At 48.2% G+C, this 20,385-nt stretch overlaps 1 protein-coding gene and 1 long non-coding RNA gene across 2 annotated transcripts; both read right to left on the reverse strand.

Annotated features, from left to right (window-relative positions):
• Positions 1-236: 236 nt before the first annotated feature.
• nfil3-2 (nuclear factor, interleukin 3 regulated, member 2) lies at positions 237-4,908 on the reverse strand. The gene has a single exon (XM_035399039.1). It carries the CDS (start codon positions 4,492-4,494, stop codon positions 2,686-2,688), a length of 1,809 nt encoding a protein of 602 aa, XP_035254930.1. The 5' UTR covers positions 4,495-4,908; the 3' UTR covers positions 237-2,685.
• Positions 4,909-5,065: 157 nt separating this feature from the next.
• Positions 5,066-12,892, reverse strand: LOC118217207. The gene is made up of 2 exons (XR_004763138.1): positions 12,522-12,892; positions 5,066-5,260 (listed from the first exon to the last, which is right to left on the reverse strand). It is a non-coding gene; the product is annotated as an uncharacterized LOC118217207 (long non-coding RNA).
• Between the last annotated feature and the right edge of the window lie 7,493 nt (positions 12,893-20,385).

Below are 20,385 nucleotides of genomic sequence, written 5' to 3' on the forward strand. Positions count from 1 at the left end.
CTATTTCATTATTTTACGATACCACATTAATATATTTATGTATTATAGTAAATAGACTTGAGGTAGCCCAATATTCAGATTTATTAATCTCTTGTAGGCTATATAATGTCTTGGATAAGTCTGGTTTATTGGAGCCACCTCCACATTTATAACTAAACTGCATTTAATGTGGCACGAAATAAGACTAGCAGCTTGAGAAACAAATCTAAGAACAAAGAGTGCAGACACATTTGGAATAATTTTTGAGAACTTCAACATTTTATTTATTTTTTTTTTCTTTCCATTTTTTATGCACCCATCTTCCATGACAAACATTAGTGGCTTTACTTACATACGCATTTGTGAAAGAGGTCGAGTGGGGAAAGGGGGGAAGGGAGGGCTGCAGCATCAAGGCCACCAGCTCCTTCACATGAGGCAAAGTGGACTTTAACCCTGTAAGTCTTCTTTTATTTTATTATTTTTCTTAAACTCATCAGCAAAAACAGAAAACGCACATCACTGCTGGGTACACAATGGATACAGGCGAGAAAGGGGGGTGGGCGGGGGACACGTACGCGTTTATCACAATCAAGGAAACGGACACACGGCAACGTTTACCCTTTTAAAAATAAAAATAAAAATAAAAGTTGGAGGGGGGAGGCCGCAATAAAATTAGTACAAAATAAAATTAAAATAAAAAACATTACAACATTGTCCAAGAGAGAAACAAACATCAAAAAAACTTTACATTTATACACAAGTGCTAAGAATGGTAGGCACACCAGAAATAGAAAATATTTTACATTGTGTTTAGAAACCATACTGTTCATAGCTTAGTATTTTCACCTGATGTTCGATACGGACAGACTAAAGGTGGTATGTGTACTGCAGGACCTAGAAGGGAGTCACATTTGAAAAGTATGAAATTTGTTTTTTTCGTTAACCGTTTTTTTTATTCGTTTGCGGGTGTGGCGGCACGCGCTGCATGAGGGCTGTGGAAGTGGGAAGTAGGCCAGTTCGATCGGCTGTTTTAACCGCTTTTTTTCCTCGCTGAAAAAAAAAACGGTTATATGAGCTAACTCGAGCTAGCTCGAACTACGGCCGTCCTACAGCGAGGAGCTGGCTTCAAGGTGAACCGTGGACGTTACCAAATTGTTATTATTTCTGATAACATTAGGAAGATTTTTTTTCACGCAGAGAGCAGTCAATGTGTGGAACAGACTGCCGGGTCACGTAGTAGAGGCAGAAATTCTGGGGATTGACTAGGGTTGGTACGGTGTTAAATACTTCTAGCCTGTAGGTAATCAGAGCAGTAATTTAGTCAGGAAAATGGTAATGATCACTGTTGGGCTGAATGGCCTGGTCTTGTTGTCATTATATAATGCTATGTTCTGTCATTCATAATGCTTCAGGTTTTCTAATGTTTTGTTCTTTTCTTTGTCTGCAGTTGTTCGTGTAACAGAAGGAACGATAGGTGTGGGATTTAAGCGGGCGAGAAATTCAAGACGGCCGTCACGGTAAGTGTCAAACGACATCAAACGACTATCGGTAACGCAAAAACGCTACGCTGTTATGAGTGGATCCAAGTCAGAAGACTTATTACCAGACCGTGCCGTTCACAAACAACGTATGGCTCTCTGACCCTGTGACTGTCGGCGTATAAACGTTTGGGGAACTAAGAAAAGCCAAGCGAATTGCTTTACAACCCATGGTTCATATCGGTGTAAAAAAAAAGCACATACACAAAATAAAAAGAACTTAAATTAAGTGCCATTAGTAGACAAGATAGGACTATACAGTCATTTTGACATTGACAGGTCTGAAAAGCATTCTTAATCCACTCCCCTCCTTAACAATTTAGTGTTTTTTCCTGTCCTGTTTTATATTTTTATTTTTATTTTTTTGCATGTGATTTTTTTGTTTTCATCATAAAATATATATTTATATATAATATGTATATTTATATATCACAGTAATATACAAACCAAGTGCTTGAAAAATAGAGGGGTGGGAACTGATAAAATGAAAAGGAAGATTGGTGGAAAGAGGTCCGAGGAAGAGAGGTGGAACTCTTGAGTAAGAGTGTTGTTTCTTTGGTCAAGTGAAAAGTTCCCAGAATGCCTTGTGTGCAGGCCACCCCCTGAGCCACAGCCAGAAGGGGCCGCACACCATGTCTGTGGTACTTAAAATGAGTTGATACCTCACAGGGAATACAAGCGTGAAGTTCAGTAACAGACTTTTTTTTTTTTTTTTTTAAATGTAAAGCCACCGGCTGTAATGCTGTAATGAGTTCAACCGTTACGTTTGTAAGTCTTGAAGTCTACATTTTGAAGTCTTATTTTACAAAAATAAAAAGTAAAACGGTAGAAAAGAGACTGAAAAGGGGAGGTTCCCTTCGCCCTCTTGTTCACGGGCCTCAACCACAGTCCGTTGAGTAACTCTTGGTGGAGGCAACCAAAACATCACGATCTGTACAATGTGTATAAGACAGCGCACCCAGGAATCCCGAGGATTCAAGTCCTGTTTCTGGGGTCTGAGGTTTTGGGGAGGGGACAGAGGTATAATCAGTGGCGGACTGACACTGGGGTCTCCGGATATCTGGAGAGATGCAAGAAAGGGGGGTTTACTAGTCAGTTTGACCTTCTGGACAGACTTGTACCCCTCCTACCCCAAAGAAGTCAGTCCAGCGGCTCCTCCTCCTCTCTCTCAGTCTCTCCTCTTGTTCCGACTGTTCCGGCCTCCTGCCACCTCCTTCTTCCCGCAGTCTTTCCAGCCGTCCTCCCCCAGCTTGCAGAAGCCCACGGGGGTGCGGCCGTCCTCCCTGTCCCTGTAGCCGCCGCCCGGCTGCGGTCCCACCTGGGTGAGCGCCAGGTAGGGGTGCTGGGGAAGGGGCGGGGCTACGGGGGAGACGGCCGGGGGCAGCGACGCGTCGTACTGGGCCCCCCCGCTGCTGAGCGCCCTGTGTTTGAGCCTCAGTTTGTGGGGCAGGGCCGTACCCTTGACCTCCGCCGGGGCCTCCTTGGTTTGGCCCGGGAGGGCGGGGCCCGTCGGGGCGGCGGGAGGCGGGGACTGGGGACGCCGCTGGCGGTAACCGCCCACCTCGGAGCAGGAGGAGGACGGGGAGGACTCGTCGTCCGTGGAGGCGTCCTTGTCCGAGCTGCGGGGGTCTCCGTCGCTGGAGGACGTGTCCTTGCCGGAGGTGGAGTGGTCCTGGTAGTAGCCCCCCTCCGGCCCCTGGGGGCCGCCCTCGTAGGTCAGCACCGGCGGCTCCTCGTCCTGGGCGCCCAGGTAGGACAGGTGGGCGCGGTACGGGCGGGCCCCGCCCTCCTCGTAGCTGTGGTGGAGGAGGTCCGGCGCCGCGCCGGTGCCGACCTCGGCCCTGCGGTCGTCGTGGCAACGCGCCGCGGCGTAGCCTCGCTCTTCCGCGGGGCCGCCGGGCTGATAGGGCGGCGAGTCCAGCGTCTTCCTCTCCAGCTGCTTGGTCACCTCCGCCAGGGTCTCGGGGCCGACTGGCCCGTCCCCGGCCAGGGGCCCCGCCGGGAGGCGGGGCTGTGCCGGGCGCTGGTCGGGGTCCTGCGGGGCGGGGCAGGAGCTGCTGCTGGACCGGTACAGGATCACGCTCCGCTGAGGGGCGGCGGTGGCGGCGGCGGGCGGGGCGGGGCTGGCGGCGAGGGTGGCGTCGTCTCCCCGCCAGTACTCGGGCTTCACCTCCGGCGCGCCGTGGTGGTGGCGGTGGTGGGGGGCGGGGCCCAGCCCGCGGTGGACGCCGAACATCACCTGGGCGCCTCCCACCTCCACGTCCAGCCCGCCGATGTCCATGCCCTCCGCCCGCTCGCACTTGATCTCGTAGCCAAGCGGCTCTGGGCTGTCGCGCGACGAGCCGTCCGACATGTCGGAGATGGACCCGCGCGGGGAGTACTTGGCCAGCGGGGCGTGGCCCTCCCCCAGGCCCGACTGCTCGGCCTCCGACGAGTCCGAGTTCATCAGCGCCTGCGAGCCGCTGGAGTAGCCGCTGGAGAAGTAGTGGCCGGAGGAGGCGGAGCCGCCGTTGGCCCCGCCCCCGTTGCCGGCGGCGGCGGCGGCGGCGGCGGCGATCTGCTGGCTCTTCTCCACGTAGGCGGCGGTGCTGATCAGGCCGAAGCGCAGCTTCAGCTGCAGCAGCTCGGTCTTCAGCCGCACGTTCTCGTCGTTGAGCGCCATCACGCGGTTCTCCAGCACCATGTCGTTGAGCCGGCGCTTCTCCCGCGAGCGCTTGGCCGCCTCGTTGTTCTTGCGCCGCTTCTCCCAGTAGGAGGCGTCCTTCTTCTCGTCGGAGATGAACTCGCGCTTGCGCCGGCAGCTCATGCTGGGCTTGGGCTTGGACTGGCGGGCGGGGCGGGCGCTGGCGTTGGGGTTGGGGTTGCTGTCGCTTTCGGTCGGAGGGGGACCCTCGCTGGACTCGGAGAAGACTTCCGAACTTTTGCCGCTGGCGGTGGAACTGGTTGCTGTTGGGGCCTGCGCGCTCACACTTTCCATTGTCGTCTAGACTGTGCCGGTTTGGAATGGGGGTCCTCGGCGACCATTGACAAGAGAATACTTGGAACAAATTTTTCAAAAAGAAAACGGGGGGGAAAAAAAGGGAAGTGTGCTAAAGGGCAAGAAAGGTCGAAGGTCAAGGCGGAGAACTGCAGTGCACTCTGGGGTTTTTTAAGCAGTCACGTGGTGGGTCCGGCAAACAATTTTTGAGGTGTTTGTGCTCCACTAAAGATGAAACTCATTGATTTTTTCTTTTCTTTTCCACTTTTGAGGAGAGTCTTTCAAGTGTCCAGGTTGGCTAAAAGCATGAGGAGGAGGTGAAACTGCGCGTGAACCTCCCACATTTAACCAACGGGTCACGGAAACCTGTCGCCCGCAAGCAGCGGAAGAATTTAAAAAAGAGAGAAAAGAAGCCGTTCCTTCTGTCGACGCTACGGTCCGCTTTCCTCTTTCCCCACGGCGAAAAAAAGGGGGGGGGCAGGCAGAGGAATTCCTGGAGTCCAGAGAATGCGGAGGCCTCTGCTGGGGGGGGTGGGTGGAAGGGGACCTCCGGCCGGGGATTTTTATTTTTTTGTCTTTGCGTGCGTTTGCTTTTCTTTCTGATCTTTCCGAGACGGCGTTGGCCGTGCGGTGGTGGTCTGGCGCTCGAGGCTGTGTGCGTGCGCGTGTGCGCGCGGGATGTAGGTCACTCGGTCACCCTCGGCTCTCTGCTCTCCCCCGACGGCGCGCGGTCTCTCTCCTCCCCAGCTGGGCGCAGGACAAAGGGCTGGGGAAAGGAAAAGAAGGAGGGAAAGGATCGGTTAGTCTTCCAGTTCACCGTCAATTCAGTCTCAGCCTTCACTGCTGGGGCTATCTGCACAAAAATAAATAATAAAAAATAAAAAAACAAACATTTTGAGGTATTTTTAGATATATGCAAGCAAATATATTTTTAGTTGTATGATTGACTGGAGGTTTTTTTTTTTTTTTGTCTGGCTTTGACAGTTACCCCTAGCAACCACCAAAAGGTCTGTGACCCCGAGCATCCAGCGTCTGACCTCTTGACCTCTGATCGATCGGTTCCGTCTGCGACCTCTGACCTCTGACTGTTACTGTCTGGCAGTGATGTAATGACCGTGAAACGGTCTGGAGCTCTCAGCCAGCTGTGGGAGATATCCCCTTGCCTTTTTTGACGTTTCTTTGTTTCTTTTTAAAAATAAAATAAAACGCTGTAAATTTGGGCCTTCCTCTTTCGACGCTCTTTTGTTTTGTGAATTGCCAGCTCTGCTTCCAGACAAACGTGGCGCTGGTGTGCTCAGGACCCCCCCCCCCCCCCCCCCCCCAACCCAAAGTCCTGACAGCATGTCTGGAGAATGTGAGTGTGTGTGTGTGTGTGAGCAGTAAAAACAGTTATTCTGTGTGAGCGCAGCTATGGCTCAAACACCCACAAATCATCTGTAAATCCCGTTTGAAGGCACTGAAGGGGGGGTTGCGAAAGAAAGGGCGCGTTGCGCAATCGCAGCCAGGAGGCCCGGGCAGCCTCAGCCCGGGAAGCCTCAGCCGCGCTCCGGGCCTCAGAAGCACTGGCTCTGCGCTCGTGTTTTTCACCCTGCGCTGCGAGGCACAGGCCCGGCTGTCAGGAGCTGAGGGGGAGGGGGGCGATGAGTCACACAGGTGCACTGCGGGGTGGGGGTGGGGGTGGGGGTGGGGGGGGGAGATCTGGGACCTCGCCCTGCGCTTTCGGAATGTGGGTCAGCGATCGAAATTTCAGACCTGCGCCAAACCGCCGACCTCAACATGGTCGAGTCACGTAGAAGCGAACCTGCTACTGCGAGCAGCAAAAGAGAAAAACATAAAGAGGCTCCTAAACATACAAACTCTGTTAGCTCCCGTATTTCCTTACTTGTCTACTTTTTCGCAAAATGACCTTTTTAAGCTGTCCTCAAAAGAAACTCCGTGTGATGCGTAAATCATTCTGACGCGCCAACGAAAGCAGCACGTGGGTTATTTATCCTTTATTGTTTCAGAGAAATAACGGGATGTGCCACAAAGAAAGAGATACTGGAAAAGATCCAGACCTGTGGAATTGACTTTCAGCTTCTCCGTCCAATTACCTCAGAAGCTGTTAGCTTGTTTAGTGAGTGCTGCTCATGGCGTGCATGTTGAAAATGCTTGCTCTGCAAGCAGCACGGCCCAGAAGGGGGGGTGGGTGGTTGGGTCGGTGAGGGGGGGCGGTGGGGGGCCTTGTTTTCCAGGAAAATATTTTTGGACGGAATGCCCAGAACCGGTTTCAGTTTACCCCCCAATCCATTAGGACAAGCAGTTCCTGTCGCGGCATGTGGACAGCGTGACGTCAGAGTGTAATATAACAACACGCCGTTTCTGGGTCTGTAATCGAATACCCTTCTGGAGAATCGGGAACCCCGCCCTCCTTCGGGTCTTCAGAAGGCAGAACACCTGTCATCTCCGAACATTCTGCTGCTTCTACGAGGAGCGGTTTGCCATTTCAGTGACTGATTCCTCAAATGAGAATATCTAGCATAGCTATTAAAAACAGTAATAAATTTATCGTGCAATATCTATACTTAAATAAAGGACTTGCAGGATTTCTGGAGTAAAACACTCTCCTAGGGAAATGGGGTGATCTGCTAAGCCTTTTCCTGACACATACACTATCTTCATCCCAGAAGGACAGTTTTGTGCTTGTGCTTCAAGTACAAAACTGTCCATGTCCTTCCAAATAGTTTATTTCTGCATTTGTCAGTTTATAGAGGGAGATAATGAAAATGTTGATGGTGATAGTGGCTGGGAATGGAACACTTTCCATAAATAACCATGAACATCACAGCCAGAGAGATGGGGGGTCAGGGGGTCGCTATGTGCTCCGCTAACAAAACCCACTCCAGTTCCGCATGGGAGAGAGACGGACTGAGAGAGAAAGAGTGAGAGAGACAGAGACAGACAGAGAGAGAGAGAGAGACAGAGACAGACGGAGAGAGGCCAGGGGAGAGACTCCAGCAGCATGTCCCACTGACCTAGAAACCGGGGTAACACCATAAACACTGCTTCCACGCCACACCATGAAAAATAGGTCAGCAGAGAGAGGGAGAGAGAATTATAACACTGTGTAGAAATAGAGATACAGAGGGACTAGTGCATGTACAAGATCTTGGCCATCAAGGTTGAAAAGGAAAGATTTTATATTTTAAGGTTATATTTTTATTTTATTTTAAACCGTTACTGCCATAAATGTGCCCCCTTTTCCCCCTATAAGAGAAAGCATTACGCAATGCAGTAAAGCATATCCGACATTAATCCTACTCCAGCGCCCCCGCCGCCCCCCCGTCCCTTGCTGAAGCTTGACGACAAATATCCAATGGCGACACTGAGAAATACGATGAGGGAAAAAAAAAAAAAAACCCCGCGCACGTCACTAAGTGCGTCACAGGCGCACCTGTTCCAGCAGTCGCGCGCTGTGCGAGATGCAACTGGTTTTCGCGCTCCAGCGCATCATTCGGCTTTCTCTGCCTTTCTGTCGCACGCACGCGCAAGTTGGGCACAAGAGCTTTGGCTCTCACTGACGGTAGCGCTTTATATAGTCCAACAACCACAGTGGCTGGAAATCAACGGTCATAGGTCCTTAATTTTTGCTCTCAATTTAAGTGGCTTTGTTTTAAATGTCAGATCCTAACATTTTCTGCGCAAAGCCAATGCTCTTTGGTATTCTGTGAACGAAGTCTCCCTATAGCTATGTTTCCTTGGTGATATTGAGCAAGTTTTCTGAATGGATCATTCAAATATGCTCTGCTGAAGCAGATGGGATATGACTGTCACAGCTCTAAACACACAGTTTGCTGACTCGTACCATCACGTTTTTCCGTCTCAATAGTCTCTCGATAATCCAAGTCTTCTAGACCACGGAACGGGCGCTGAATACTGAACAAATACTTATACGCCTTTTTCTATTGTGTTTTGTTAAATAATATCACTGTGCATTCCCATGCCTGTTTTCCCTCTCCCCAAACTAACCTACTGTTTATTAGAATGGCATATAGGTGGGTGACCGCCAACCTTGAAGGATGAGTGTCAGTGGTAGCTGGGGATTTTATATGTTATGAAGTGGAAAAAGTCTTGAAAATGTATATACAGAGGTTAGATGAGGGTGTGGGATTGTGAAAAATATTTTACCAAAAGAGAAATCATAAGCATCTGGCAACACTGACTGCATTTCAGGTTTTGTGGCTCTTGACAAAGTCGGAGACGCGGCCAAAGTGCCCTTACTGGGTCGTTCTGACTTGGCTCTGGTGTCCGATGCTAAAGTCAAAACTGAGCAAAACAGGTCCAAAAAAGTACAAAAAGAAAAAAGGCAAAACAGCTGTGCACCAATAAAAAAAGAAAGTAATAAAAAAACCCAGCTGTGCACCAGTTAACCTGGATCTGGAGCAACGTAAAACTGGCTTGTCTGGCCCTTTAGTGGACTGGACGAGCTCCTCCCACGAACACGGAGGGATCCCCCCCCCCCCCCCCCCCCCCAAAAAAAGATTTCCTCACCGCAGTTAATCTTTCCGAGAGAGGGGAGGAAAGCCGATCTCGGACAGCTGGGCCATGTTCCAAACCTGCACCCCCCCCCCCTTCCTTGTCCTATAAAGTGTTGTATCTCTATAGAAAAAAAATGCAACCGAGTCCAACATGTGTCCAACTGGTCACATGTGCCCTCAGTCTACAAATCTGCAGGGAGTTCAGTCACTGCCTCTGACCCCCCCCCCCCCCCCCCCCCCAGCCCTGCCACAACATAAGGCATGACCTACTACTGTTTTTTATTTTATATAACCTTTTATATGACAACAAAGCCAGTGGAAAATATGAATGGACACCGGATGACGGGAAACAAAATATTTTTTTGAAGTCAAAGCAAATTTCATGCCAACCCTCAGAAACTGTGGTTCACTCGTCTACGCCCCTGGGGCAAGGAACCCTTTCACCTGTAATCTCTAGCCTACTGCGTCAGCTGGATACTTCCCCTGATGTTTAGTCGCCGTGAATATAAATGTGATTTTCAGCACATCAACTATTTGCTTTCCCTTGATGATTGGTATGTGTGGGCATGTGTCAGTGATAATTATTGACAAATTTAAATGGTTAAAAATCGATATGAATTACAATGTTGGAGTATCAGTAAGACCGAAAGACAGATGCTGAGAAATGGGAACAAACTGTGATATGAGAGAGAATGTCAGGTGCGTGTGTTTTTTTTTTTTTTTTAATGCAAGAAAAGAGGGAACTATAACAGCCACCTACCGAGATGAAGTGTTTGTTAAACTGTATTTGGTGTAGCACGCGCGGATTTTAATTGGTGAGGTAAAATTGTCTCACTGTCAACGGCTGAGCCGCGCGCCGCGTCGCGCGCCCCCTCCACACCCTTCTCGGGTAATATGACCTACATTACAGAGCTGCCACTGCGAACTGGGTGCGTGCCAGCGAACAGGCAGTTCTCCGCCGCTAGGCGCACTACAGACTTTGGGTTTCTGCGTGTTGCATCATATCACCTTAACTCGCATCATTTAATTATTTTATTTATTATGTAACCCACAAAATGTCTTCATGAACCCCGACCTGCTCTCAACATATGAGCACTCGCTAGATAAATAGGAGCATATTGAATTTTGTAATTATTTTGCGGTTGTGTGTGCGCTGTCCTCGTGTTCTTTTTGGGCTTTGTGCAAGATGGTTAATTACAAAACGTTCCGAAAGCCCTCCCCCGTCTGCCCAGTCAAAAAAAAAATGTAATAAAAAAAGCTCTAGAACGGCTTGTGTGGCCGTACTATTTGAAATTGAAGTGGAAAGCGAACATACGCTTGTCTTGTCATTGCGGGGTTATGGTGCCCGGGTGCCTGAGGACAGCGAGGTCCGTGCGTCTGCGTGCTGCTCGGACCACATTTTCACATTCACATTCTGTGCACATACGGCGCCAACACTGCGCGCACAAAGGCTCGGGCGCGTGGGTTTTGCCACGGGACAATGTTAGCAGATCTGTTTTTATTTTTTCAGGTTAAACATAACGCCTTCTGCACGACTGTGTGTTTTAAATCAATAGGCTGCTTCACAAACGTGGGTTGTGGTGTCTCAGAATTATGCTCTCGGCGTAATCTAAAACAGTGTAAAATACCACTCGACAACAAATGTTACATTATGTAATTTTAATGCGTAAACTCGCGCCGCGTTTAAAAATTACTGTTCCACGACGACGTCCGATACATTCATTAACAAGCGCATACAGTATGTTCTCTAACAAAGGCGGTTAGTGCGAGGAGTTAAAACAGACTAATGTTAGCCTTGGACAAGATTACAAGTATTACGACACGTGTATATATAAAAGATTTATTTTTTCTTCCTTTTTCTTCTCAGTCCCCTGCAGCAATTTTTTATTCATGGCGCCTTACATATTTTATAATAGATGTTTACAAATATTAAAGTGATTTTTTTTTTTTTTGGGGGGGGGGGGGGGGGGGGAATTCGCGTATGAGTAATTGAACCATTGATATGTGGCGTAGTGACGAACTATCAGACGATTTAACAGTGAACATAGTGTTCTTTCGCTACATTGTGAAATAAACTGAGGGATTTCTTACCGTTTGAAATAACATCACTCTAACAAATGAAAGTATGGCAGTAAATTGTACCTAGAGAGTGAATGGTTGATAAATAGCCTTCAAATCCTAAAATATTTCCGGCTTCTTGAGGCAAAAGGCACCTACTTCACGCCTCAGATTAGGTTCGATACGAGCTGTTCCGAGAAAGATAATGTATCATTCTGTTTATTTATCAGCGCAATCGAGTATCCTCATGGTAAACGTGAAACATTCCCTTGTTTAAACACAGAACACGCCGCATTCTGGAGCCGAGAACGTTTGTCTCTTATAACAGCACTGTTCGTGTCTGTCAACAAGGCAGCGCAAACGAAGAACTGCTATTCTTGGAGAACAAGAGCGCATTCCGCTCCGCAATACGCCCTTATTACGACCAGGAAAGGGTTAACGGGGTTGAGTTTGCTACATAACCACCCGCGTTAACCTCTGCAGAGAATTGCCACACGTGACATCGAGAAGTGTGTTCCCAGTCCTAGCATGGAATTTTTCCAGTCGCCCGCGTGGATTCATAACCCGATTAAAAACGCGTCAGTGTGAACAAATATAACTGCCCGTTTGCCACAGAGGATGGCACGTATGACTGTGATAGGATGTCAGATGTATTTGTAACGTTGGGGGCTATTGTTTTGTAGATGTACTAATTGTTTACATGTCAAGTAAAATGTACGCTACGTCCAATATATATTCAACATATAATGCTTTCCTTCATTATGTAGCCAATATCGCACAAACAAAATATAAATGATAAATCTCCCTAGCCAGCACAATTGAAACGCGTGTTAAAACGTTAACAGTTTAATACATTACTATTCATGCGTCCAGGATAATCAGTGTTATTAGTCACTGCTCCAAATCTAAAGAATCTAAAAATAGACATTTCACGACTCCACGTCCACCTCCCGTCCAGCGAATCTACCCCACAGTTATTTCTAAAGGAATTCCATCCTCCTCGTTCAAGCATTGGTTTCCGTTAACGTATCATCCCCATATGAAACCCGCCACTGAGACATGAAGGGGAAAAAAATGCCTGGACTTGACATTGAGAAAATGTGTGCAGTGTACGTCCTGAAATGCCAGGTTTTGGCACCACCCTAACAGCACCACAACGACAATCAAGCACTGCATCGATCAGCTACCGTAAAACAAGAAACTGGATTGACCGAAGTTGCTATTTTTTCCACATGTATTTTATTTTTAAATAAAATGCAACAATACACGTAGCCAAATGGTGCATGCCGTATACTTAGGACAACTACCAGCAAATGTTGACTTGTGCGAATACAGAACAACACTATTATCCAATGAGAAAAAAAAATTGTTTTACATATTTCCCGTACAACAACGCGAAATATCCATTGTAGAGGACGTGCGTACCGCTGCAGAGTACACCGCGGAACTCACCTTGGCGTTGTGACGTTAGAGATCTAGTGTTCCAGCGCTTCTGTTCCTCGGCTCGTTCTTTTCTTTCTGTACCGTATGTATTTGTCTCCCGAGTTTGCGTTGAAACGTACCGCGCGGTCGTGCTGCACTCACTCTAGGGTTAGTGTCTCAATGTGTCCATGGATTCCTTGTCTCCTGTTTTACTTTGAATCCCTCATGTTATGTTGATAACTTGCTCCAGTTTCGCTCTCTCACTCCCTCTCGCTCTCTGTCTCAAAATGTATGTTAGTAGGTCAGTAGTTGCATAACAGGACGCTTTGGCTGCCTAGTCACGTTTTGTTTCTCTCGTTCTCTCTCGCGCGCTCCATCACCCCCCCTCCTCCTTTCTTGGTTCGCCCGTATCCAGTCGAATAGAGCTGTGGGGAGAAGGAGGTTAGGGAGGGACTCGGCACATCGCCAGATGTAGGGCAAAGATACTCGTAATGAGGTTACTAAACAGGGAATGAGACTGGGAAGCCAGCGCAAGCGAGAGATCTAGAGGCCAAACAAAATATAAAACTGAGGAGACATTTTTAGAAACAAGCCTCCAGCAGGCGATATAAAAAACCGTTCTACGCTGCGTCTTGCGGGAAAATTTATGCTTTGGTCGGTGCGTGCGCATCTTTTTCACGAAACGGATGCAAAGATGTTACATATTTTAGAACTAAAAATATAATACCAATGTTCGTTCTTATGAATGAAAATGGCATAATTTATCAGGTTTAATTTCCAAACAATTTGTTTAATTCAGTATATATTTGGAGTGAGAAGGATGTACCCTATATTGAACATTTTAGGCGATATACACATTCTTATTATGATTAGCCATTCAGAATCAACTATTCATCCAAGCCATGGTGTAAGTCTGTACAAAATGTGTTTTTTGTTGTTGTGTAGAAACCAATACATCTTTAAAAGAATATGGTAATATTGTAAAAATTAACTTTCAATAGTCGTTTTAATTTTTGTTTTAACCAGAATATTTAATTTTTCATTAAAGTTGTGAGTGTACCCTCTCATGTAAACTACCTGCAGGCTACTAGTGACAATTTTAACCTTAAAATCAGCCAATCAGCAATGGTTACCCATGATTTCTGTAAAGGATAATGGCTATTTTGATCATGGATGCAGCTTGTCGATAATGGATGAAAGGGATGGAATTCCATTGCAGAATAGAGGAACACATGCAAGAGAAATGGCTGGATCCAAACCCCCAGAACCTGGGCTGACCCCCCCCCCACCCCCCGTCCGACTCCTTGCTCCTCCCTGCCACCATTAGGGTGCAGCGTGTGTCATGTGATCTGGGGGTGTACGCCACAGCCTTTTACTCTGTTTGGGATTTCATGGCGTTGCAGTACGGTCCAGTGCCCAGTACGTTTCCACTGGGGAACTACTACACTGCTAATGAAGTCAAACTGCGCTTTACATCCCTGAAAGAGAGTGTGCAGTGAAGGAAATTTAGGTTAATGCATTTGAAAAATCATAAACAAATTCCGCCTAGTCTGGCCTGTTTCCTCCCTCAGGAGATAACGGAGCAGGTTGGCGGGAGGGTGAGGGCTTGGAGCAGGTTGGCGGGAGGGTGAGGGCTTGGAGCAGGATGGCGGGAGGGTGTGAGCTCTCAGCCTTTCATCTGCATGACGGTTAAAACAGGGTAAATGGAGCCAATAATTTATAAGCCTGTGTGTGTGCGTGTGTGTGTATATGTGCGTGCATGTGTATATGTGTGTATGTATATGTGTCTGTGTGTGTGTGTCTGTATATGTGTCTGCATGTCACACACACACACACACACACACACACACACTCTCTCTCTCTCAAAGGCCCCGCCTCCACGCTAATCTCCTTCATGTCCCTGTGTGTTTAATTACAGCACTTTCTGCAAATCCTGCAGTCGTTTCTGCAGGTGTGGGGTCAGCCTGCCGCTGCCGAGCACTGCTGATTCATACACGGTGACAAAGGCAGGACTGGGGGCAGATGTTGAATGCTTTTTTGAAAATGTTATTTTTTAATTTTTATTAATCAATTCAACATTACCATGTAGTAAAGACTACTAGCCGCAAGTGTAGCCAAATGTACAGAATTATTTTGACATGAAATTTGAAGGTGGGGGACACCAAAGGGGTCGGGGTGAGTGTCGAATTTGCACGTGGTGCCCCACAGTGACTCTCTTTGTGTGGAAAGAGCCTTCGTCTGATACTGTAAAGAGAGGGAAGATCCTGGCCTCTCACACGTCTTCCCTTCCCTCTTTCACTCCTTCTCTCCATTCTCCTTTGTTCCCTGGTTCAGTGAGGCAAAAAAAATAAAACAGACTGCAGACGTTGGCCTTGAACTTGAACCCCTCCTTCCCCCTCCCCTCTCCCCTCTCCCCTAGTCCCCTACTTCCCCCTCCCCCCACTCCCATACCCTGAACCCTCCAAACCTCTTCCCTCCAAGCTTGGTCTGCGAGGGTTCCCATGGCAACTGTCGCACTGCCTGCCTGGCAACAGGCTTGCGCTCCATCAAAAAAAAAGGAAAAGGAAAAGAAAAAGAGGGGGGGGGGACAGAAGAGGGTGGGGGGTTGAGAGGCAAATGGTTGTAAATGGTTCTGTGAATCGGATTACCCAATCCCCACACCCCAAAAAAAGAGAGCGAGGACCGCCTTCCCTGCGCTGCGAAGCTACGCCGCTACGTCGCGCGCAACTGCCCGGACGCAAGCACGCGCCGAGACGCCGTGTCCTTAACCGCACGTCAGCAGGGAACCGCGTTTCTGGACTTGTCCTGCGTTAAAAAAAAAAAGAATTAAAAAATGTTTTAAAAAAAGAAAAACCCGCTGCTTTGATGAAGATATTTCATTTCACCAATTAATCATTCTTGAAGGCAGAACGTAAGTCAGGGAGGTATGTTATAAAACCGACCACCAGCCGTCTATTCAGTTGCGGGCTAACCCTGTTAAGTTAGTTCACACTGTGGGGACAATGCAAAGCTTGCAGTTCACATGGAAAACCCTGCATTGTTAATATATATATACAACTGAGCGTGAATGTGATTGCTTCGAAACTACTAAAGCAGCCTCTTGTTGAAATGCAACCCGTTGAACACAAAAAAGACACTCGCCCGTGTCAATATTTTGGACAAAACAATGTTTGCATAGCTTAATGGCCTAATTATTATGCTTGGCTTCCCTCTGGTGGTTAAAGTGTGTAACAACGTGCAAAGTGAAATTAATTTCAGCGCACTTGTTTATGCAATTCAACCCTGGGCCAGAAGTAAAATCTGATCTCTAGATCACAAACATGTTCCCTTTAAGCTATCAACATTTATACTGTGTGTCTTCCCAACTGGTACGTTGTTTTTAATGACTCATTATCTGGTAGATCAGCGTTGGGTTTGATTTCCTGAAAGATGTCCCTCTTATTTTCCCTTCTTTCTGTAGGCTGTGATTTCTATCGTGTCCTGAGTCGATGCCAGTATGTTGGATAAAGGGGAACCCTTGCTCTCCCTGTCCAGCTAAACTATCCAAACGAAATGATGCAATGTGCCGAAGGAGAAGAGAATCATGGGTTTTTCCCAAATGTTTGTTCCCAGATGCTGTTTCTTGCGCAAGTTCGTCGTCCGTCTCTCTTTCTCACGCCCATTTTGTTCTCTGCTCTTGCTCTCTCTCCTCTTTCTCTCTCCATTTTCCAGCACTCTTTCTGTCTCTTTCTCTCTTCTCCCGCTCTGTCTGCCATCACTTTTCTTCTCCTCCTCCATTCTGTTTCTGTCTGTTTCACTCTCCCTCACTCACCAACCCCCCACCCCCCATGAGCCATATAAAGATTAATCATCTTGAACGTAGCCGAAGGAGAGTGCAGGCCTTAAATGTTAGCCGACAGGGGAAAATCAATAACGCTCTCTCTCTCTCCCTCTCTCTCTCTCCCTCTCTCTGGCTTAAAATAGCCGTGTCCTGCAGATGCTGCATCTCTAAGTGATCCACTCAGGCAGGGGGGCGGGGGGCAGGCGGGCGGGCGGGCAGCTCCATGGCCCATTGACTGCTATAGTCAGTAGCCACCCCCCCCCCTGCCCAAACCCTTGGTCCTAACAGTGATGTCACAGCTAGAGTCTCACTCATAGACGGCCAGCGTGTCTCTTTGAAGGGAGTACGTGTGAAATTGTCCCTTTATCTCTCTTCCCAGTTCCTCTCCTGTCCCTTTAGTCTGACTTGCTCTAAACTACCATCCAGTATAATTTTGATCAGTCTTTTGTGATGTGAGGTGGTTAATGTCACTGGCACTGTGTTCGCTGTGTTGATGGGTTGCTGCCTAATATATGATGCTTTTGACCATCTCAGGGGTTTCACATAACATAGTGCAGAACCCACATCACAGCAAGCTGCTTTTGCCCAAACATTAGATAGGCACACGTGCGGTTATCTGTTACAAGTTGCCCAACTCATTCTCTTTCTTTCTTACATATAATGGTGGTGGCGGGGGGTTTGGGGGTGCTGGCTCCTTGCCTTGGAGGGCACAGTGGCAGCAGGCCACGGGACGGCAGGATAGGGCATCACCAGGGGGGCGGGGCTGCGCCCCAGTGTCTGCTCCTTCATCCCAAACGCCTCGCACAGAATGTGCCGCTTGCACAGGGCAGGGGCCTCTGCCTGGAACGGGTGAGTCATGTCATGTATTGTGCAATGCTGCTCTTCCCAAGCGAACGGCGGATTTGGCGAAGAAAAGCCTCCGGTTTTTGAGTGCACTGAGCTGAGAGGATCCCAACGACCTGTTCCGTCGGCAGGTTGTCTTGCAGAAATAGCCCCACCTAGTGGCGGATACAGATTAATTAAAAACGGGGGAGTCGGTTATGTTGAGGCAGGGGCACACACTCTAGTATGTTTGTCGTGCCGGATATTATTCTAGCAATGATTCGACTATCATTATTCTACGAATCGTACAAGACACGAACCATGAAATATAGCGCACATTTCAATGAGCCACACGTAGTCCGTATTCCAACGTAGCCTAGCTGCGCAAAATGTGACACGTCACGCCTGTAATTTCGCAGGAAGAGGGTCCGCGTAAAGTTATTTATGATTGGATGCTGGATGACGTGCGTGCGCGCGCGTGCTTGTGTGTGGACGGGCTAACTGTTTATGCGATGTATATATAAATATGTAGCTATATATAGCTCATATGTTTTCTCCTTCACTTGGAACGCGAAATGAAACCCATGCCATCCCGGTGCTGGAAATATAGACTTGTAAATAAAGACACCTGATTTGACAAGCACATGCAGGTCTGTCTAAATTAGCATTCAAAAGGTCGCTCTTACCCTCCAAATTAGCCTGCTTATCGCACAGTGTTGTTCCATTAGACTGGAGGACAAATTTATTATTAGACTACCACCCAGTATAATTTAGATCTTTTTCGAGAGGAAAAGATCTAAACCAACCGGTGTTGGTTTATTCAGCTTATTAGCGAAACAGGGTGGTGCTGCTTGCTGGAGGCTATAATAGCCTTCTTCCCTGCGTTTGTAACGGCCGTGGTAAATATTTCAGGTCCTGTACAGTCTGTCCCACTGTGACTCAGACCCACAGAACAAGGGTCAAGAACACTTTACAATAAGGTCACGTGAATTGCCATTAACTAAGGTAGCTGTTAACGTGAATTAATGATGTACGAAATAAACACATTAAATACGCATGAAATTAAATACGCAACTTTTCAGCCGTTAGTAAGTAATATGTAAAAGGTGGATGGCACAAAATTTTCCTCCAGATCATTTTTTTTGGAACATATGAGGAAACCACCACACCCATGAGGGGGTGGGGGGGAGGGGGGGGTGGGGCAAATGTTACTTGCCGTAACTCAAGTCAGGACAACTGTGTGACCTTAAACTCCTCTTCTCGCCAAGTACGACGCGACGAACAGGTGGAATTGCACAATCACCCGAGCTGCCCTGCTCCTCATGATTAGGTTAAACATTTTCTCACTTCATCCTGGACTGCACCCTGACTGGACAACCCCCACACAGGATTTAGGAGGCCGGTCTCTGGGTAAAAAGCAGTGTGTCCCCGTTTGACTGACAACATTCAGCAGTTCAAGTGAGGAAGCTGTTAAGCCTTGCCAGTCCTCTCTCTGGCTCCCTCCCTTCTTCCTCTTTTCCTCTTGCTCCCTCTCTCTTCCTCCCCACCGTGATGTGTTAAGGCCCTGTGTAGTCCCAGACTGAGCAATATCTCAAGAAACAACAAAAAAAAGAAAGACAGAAGCAGTGATTTGATTCAAGTGTTATGGACGTGAGAGGGAAACAGAGAGGGAGAGACTCATTGTATTACAATAAAAATACTATTTTTTCCTGTGGTTTTAAAAAAGTGTCTCTGTGTTTGGTCACGTTATACAGTACAACAGTGCAGTTAAACGTGCATTTATTTGCGTAAGTTAATGTGCCAGTGATTGTTTGGTCAGTCTGTTCCATCTTATTATTTTCAAAATGATGGCGTGTGATAGGTCGTGAATATCTGTGGCTGTTTTGTTCTCTTAGTGAGTCATAGGACGTGCTGAGAATTGATTACTTCTGTGAAGTGGGATTCCGCGTATTGAAGCACTGGTCCTGTGTGTGTGGGTGGGTGTGTGTGTGTGTGTGTGTGTGTGTGTGTGTGTGTGTGTGTGTGTGCGTGTGTGTGTGTGTGTGTGTGTGTGAGTGTGTCTGTGTGTGTCTGTGTGTGTGTGTGAGTGTATATGTGTCTGTGTGTGTGTGTGCGTGTGTGTCTGTGTGTGTGTGTGAGTGTATATGTGTCTGTGTGTATGTGTGCGTGTGTGTGTGTGTGAGAGAGTGTATATGTGTGTGTGTGTGTGTGTGTGTGTGTGTGTGTCTGTATGTCTGTGTGTATATGTGTCTGTGTGTGTGTGTGTGTGTGTTTGTGTGTGTGTCTCTACCTGCACACACACAGGTACATCTGATCACTGTAACATGTGAAATATGTAACCGCTCTAGTTCTTTACAGAACTGTCTCGGTGAGCTTGTCGTTGGGACGGGTTGCGTAAGGAGCCTCTGTTTGCCCTTCGCTGTGTGACGCACTGGCTCAGCCGGCGCAGACGTGGCAGACGTGACCGGGGACCACCGGCGGGAGCCCTGCGGGCGGTCTCTGTCGCGCTGACGTCTGGCGGCCGAGTCGTTATGGGGAGGCTGAGACTCCGCCCACCTCCCCTCTGCGTGCTGCTCTATACTGCGGCTGGTTGCTAGGATGTGGGGTGGGGTGGGGTGGGGGGGTTATTTAAGGACAACACAAGACTTCACTGGGAGATGTTGATGGTCAGAGAGAGTGTTGAAGTCTATATCCCGATCAATATTCATGATTTTTTCCAGTTGCAATTAGTGTTGCTAGGGTTAGGGTGATCTGAGGTCTCTCAAGGGGTCCAGTGGGGGTAGCACTGTTGCCTCACAGCAAGAAGGTCCTTGGTTCGAATCCTCGTGTCCGGGTGGGTTTCCTCCGGGTACTCCGGTTAATTGGAGAGTCTAAATTGCCCTTTGGTATGAGTATATGAGTGATGTGTGTGCCCTACAATGGACTGGCGAACTATATTCCTGCCTCCTGCCCAATGCATGCTGGGATATGCTCCAGCACTTCCCACGACCCTGAACGGGAATAAGCGGGTAAGATAACGGATGGGGGGGGGGGGGGGGGTCTCTCGAAATCCACCCACAAAGGTCATATCTCAAATATCAAGAGAGGCTCTGTCCAGCACCTTCCTCTGTCTGTGCCACCCATCCATCTGTGCCTCTGTCTGTCTGTCTGTCTGTCTGTGTGCATGTCTGTGAGCATGCATGCAGATGCGGGATGACTCACGGGTGACTCATCCTCGTTGCTCAGTGCCGTGTGGCACTGTGTCCTGGCAAC

Source organism: Anguilla anguilla, chromosome 17 (assembly GCF_013347855.1).
Source record: "Anguilla anguilla isolate fAngAng1 chromosome 17, fAngAng1.pri, whole genome shotgun sequence".
Classification (NCBI taxonomy): Eukaryota; Metazoa; Chordata; class Actinopteri; order Anguilliformes; family Anguillidae; genus Anguilla; species Anguilla anguilla.

Coding starts and splice junctions, on each gene's coding strand:
- nfil3-2 (XM_035399039.1), bottom strand. CDS start 4,494: ATGGAAAGTGTGAGCGCGCAGGCCCCAACAGCAACCAGTTCCACCGCC.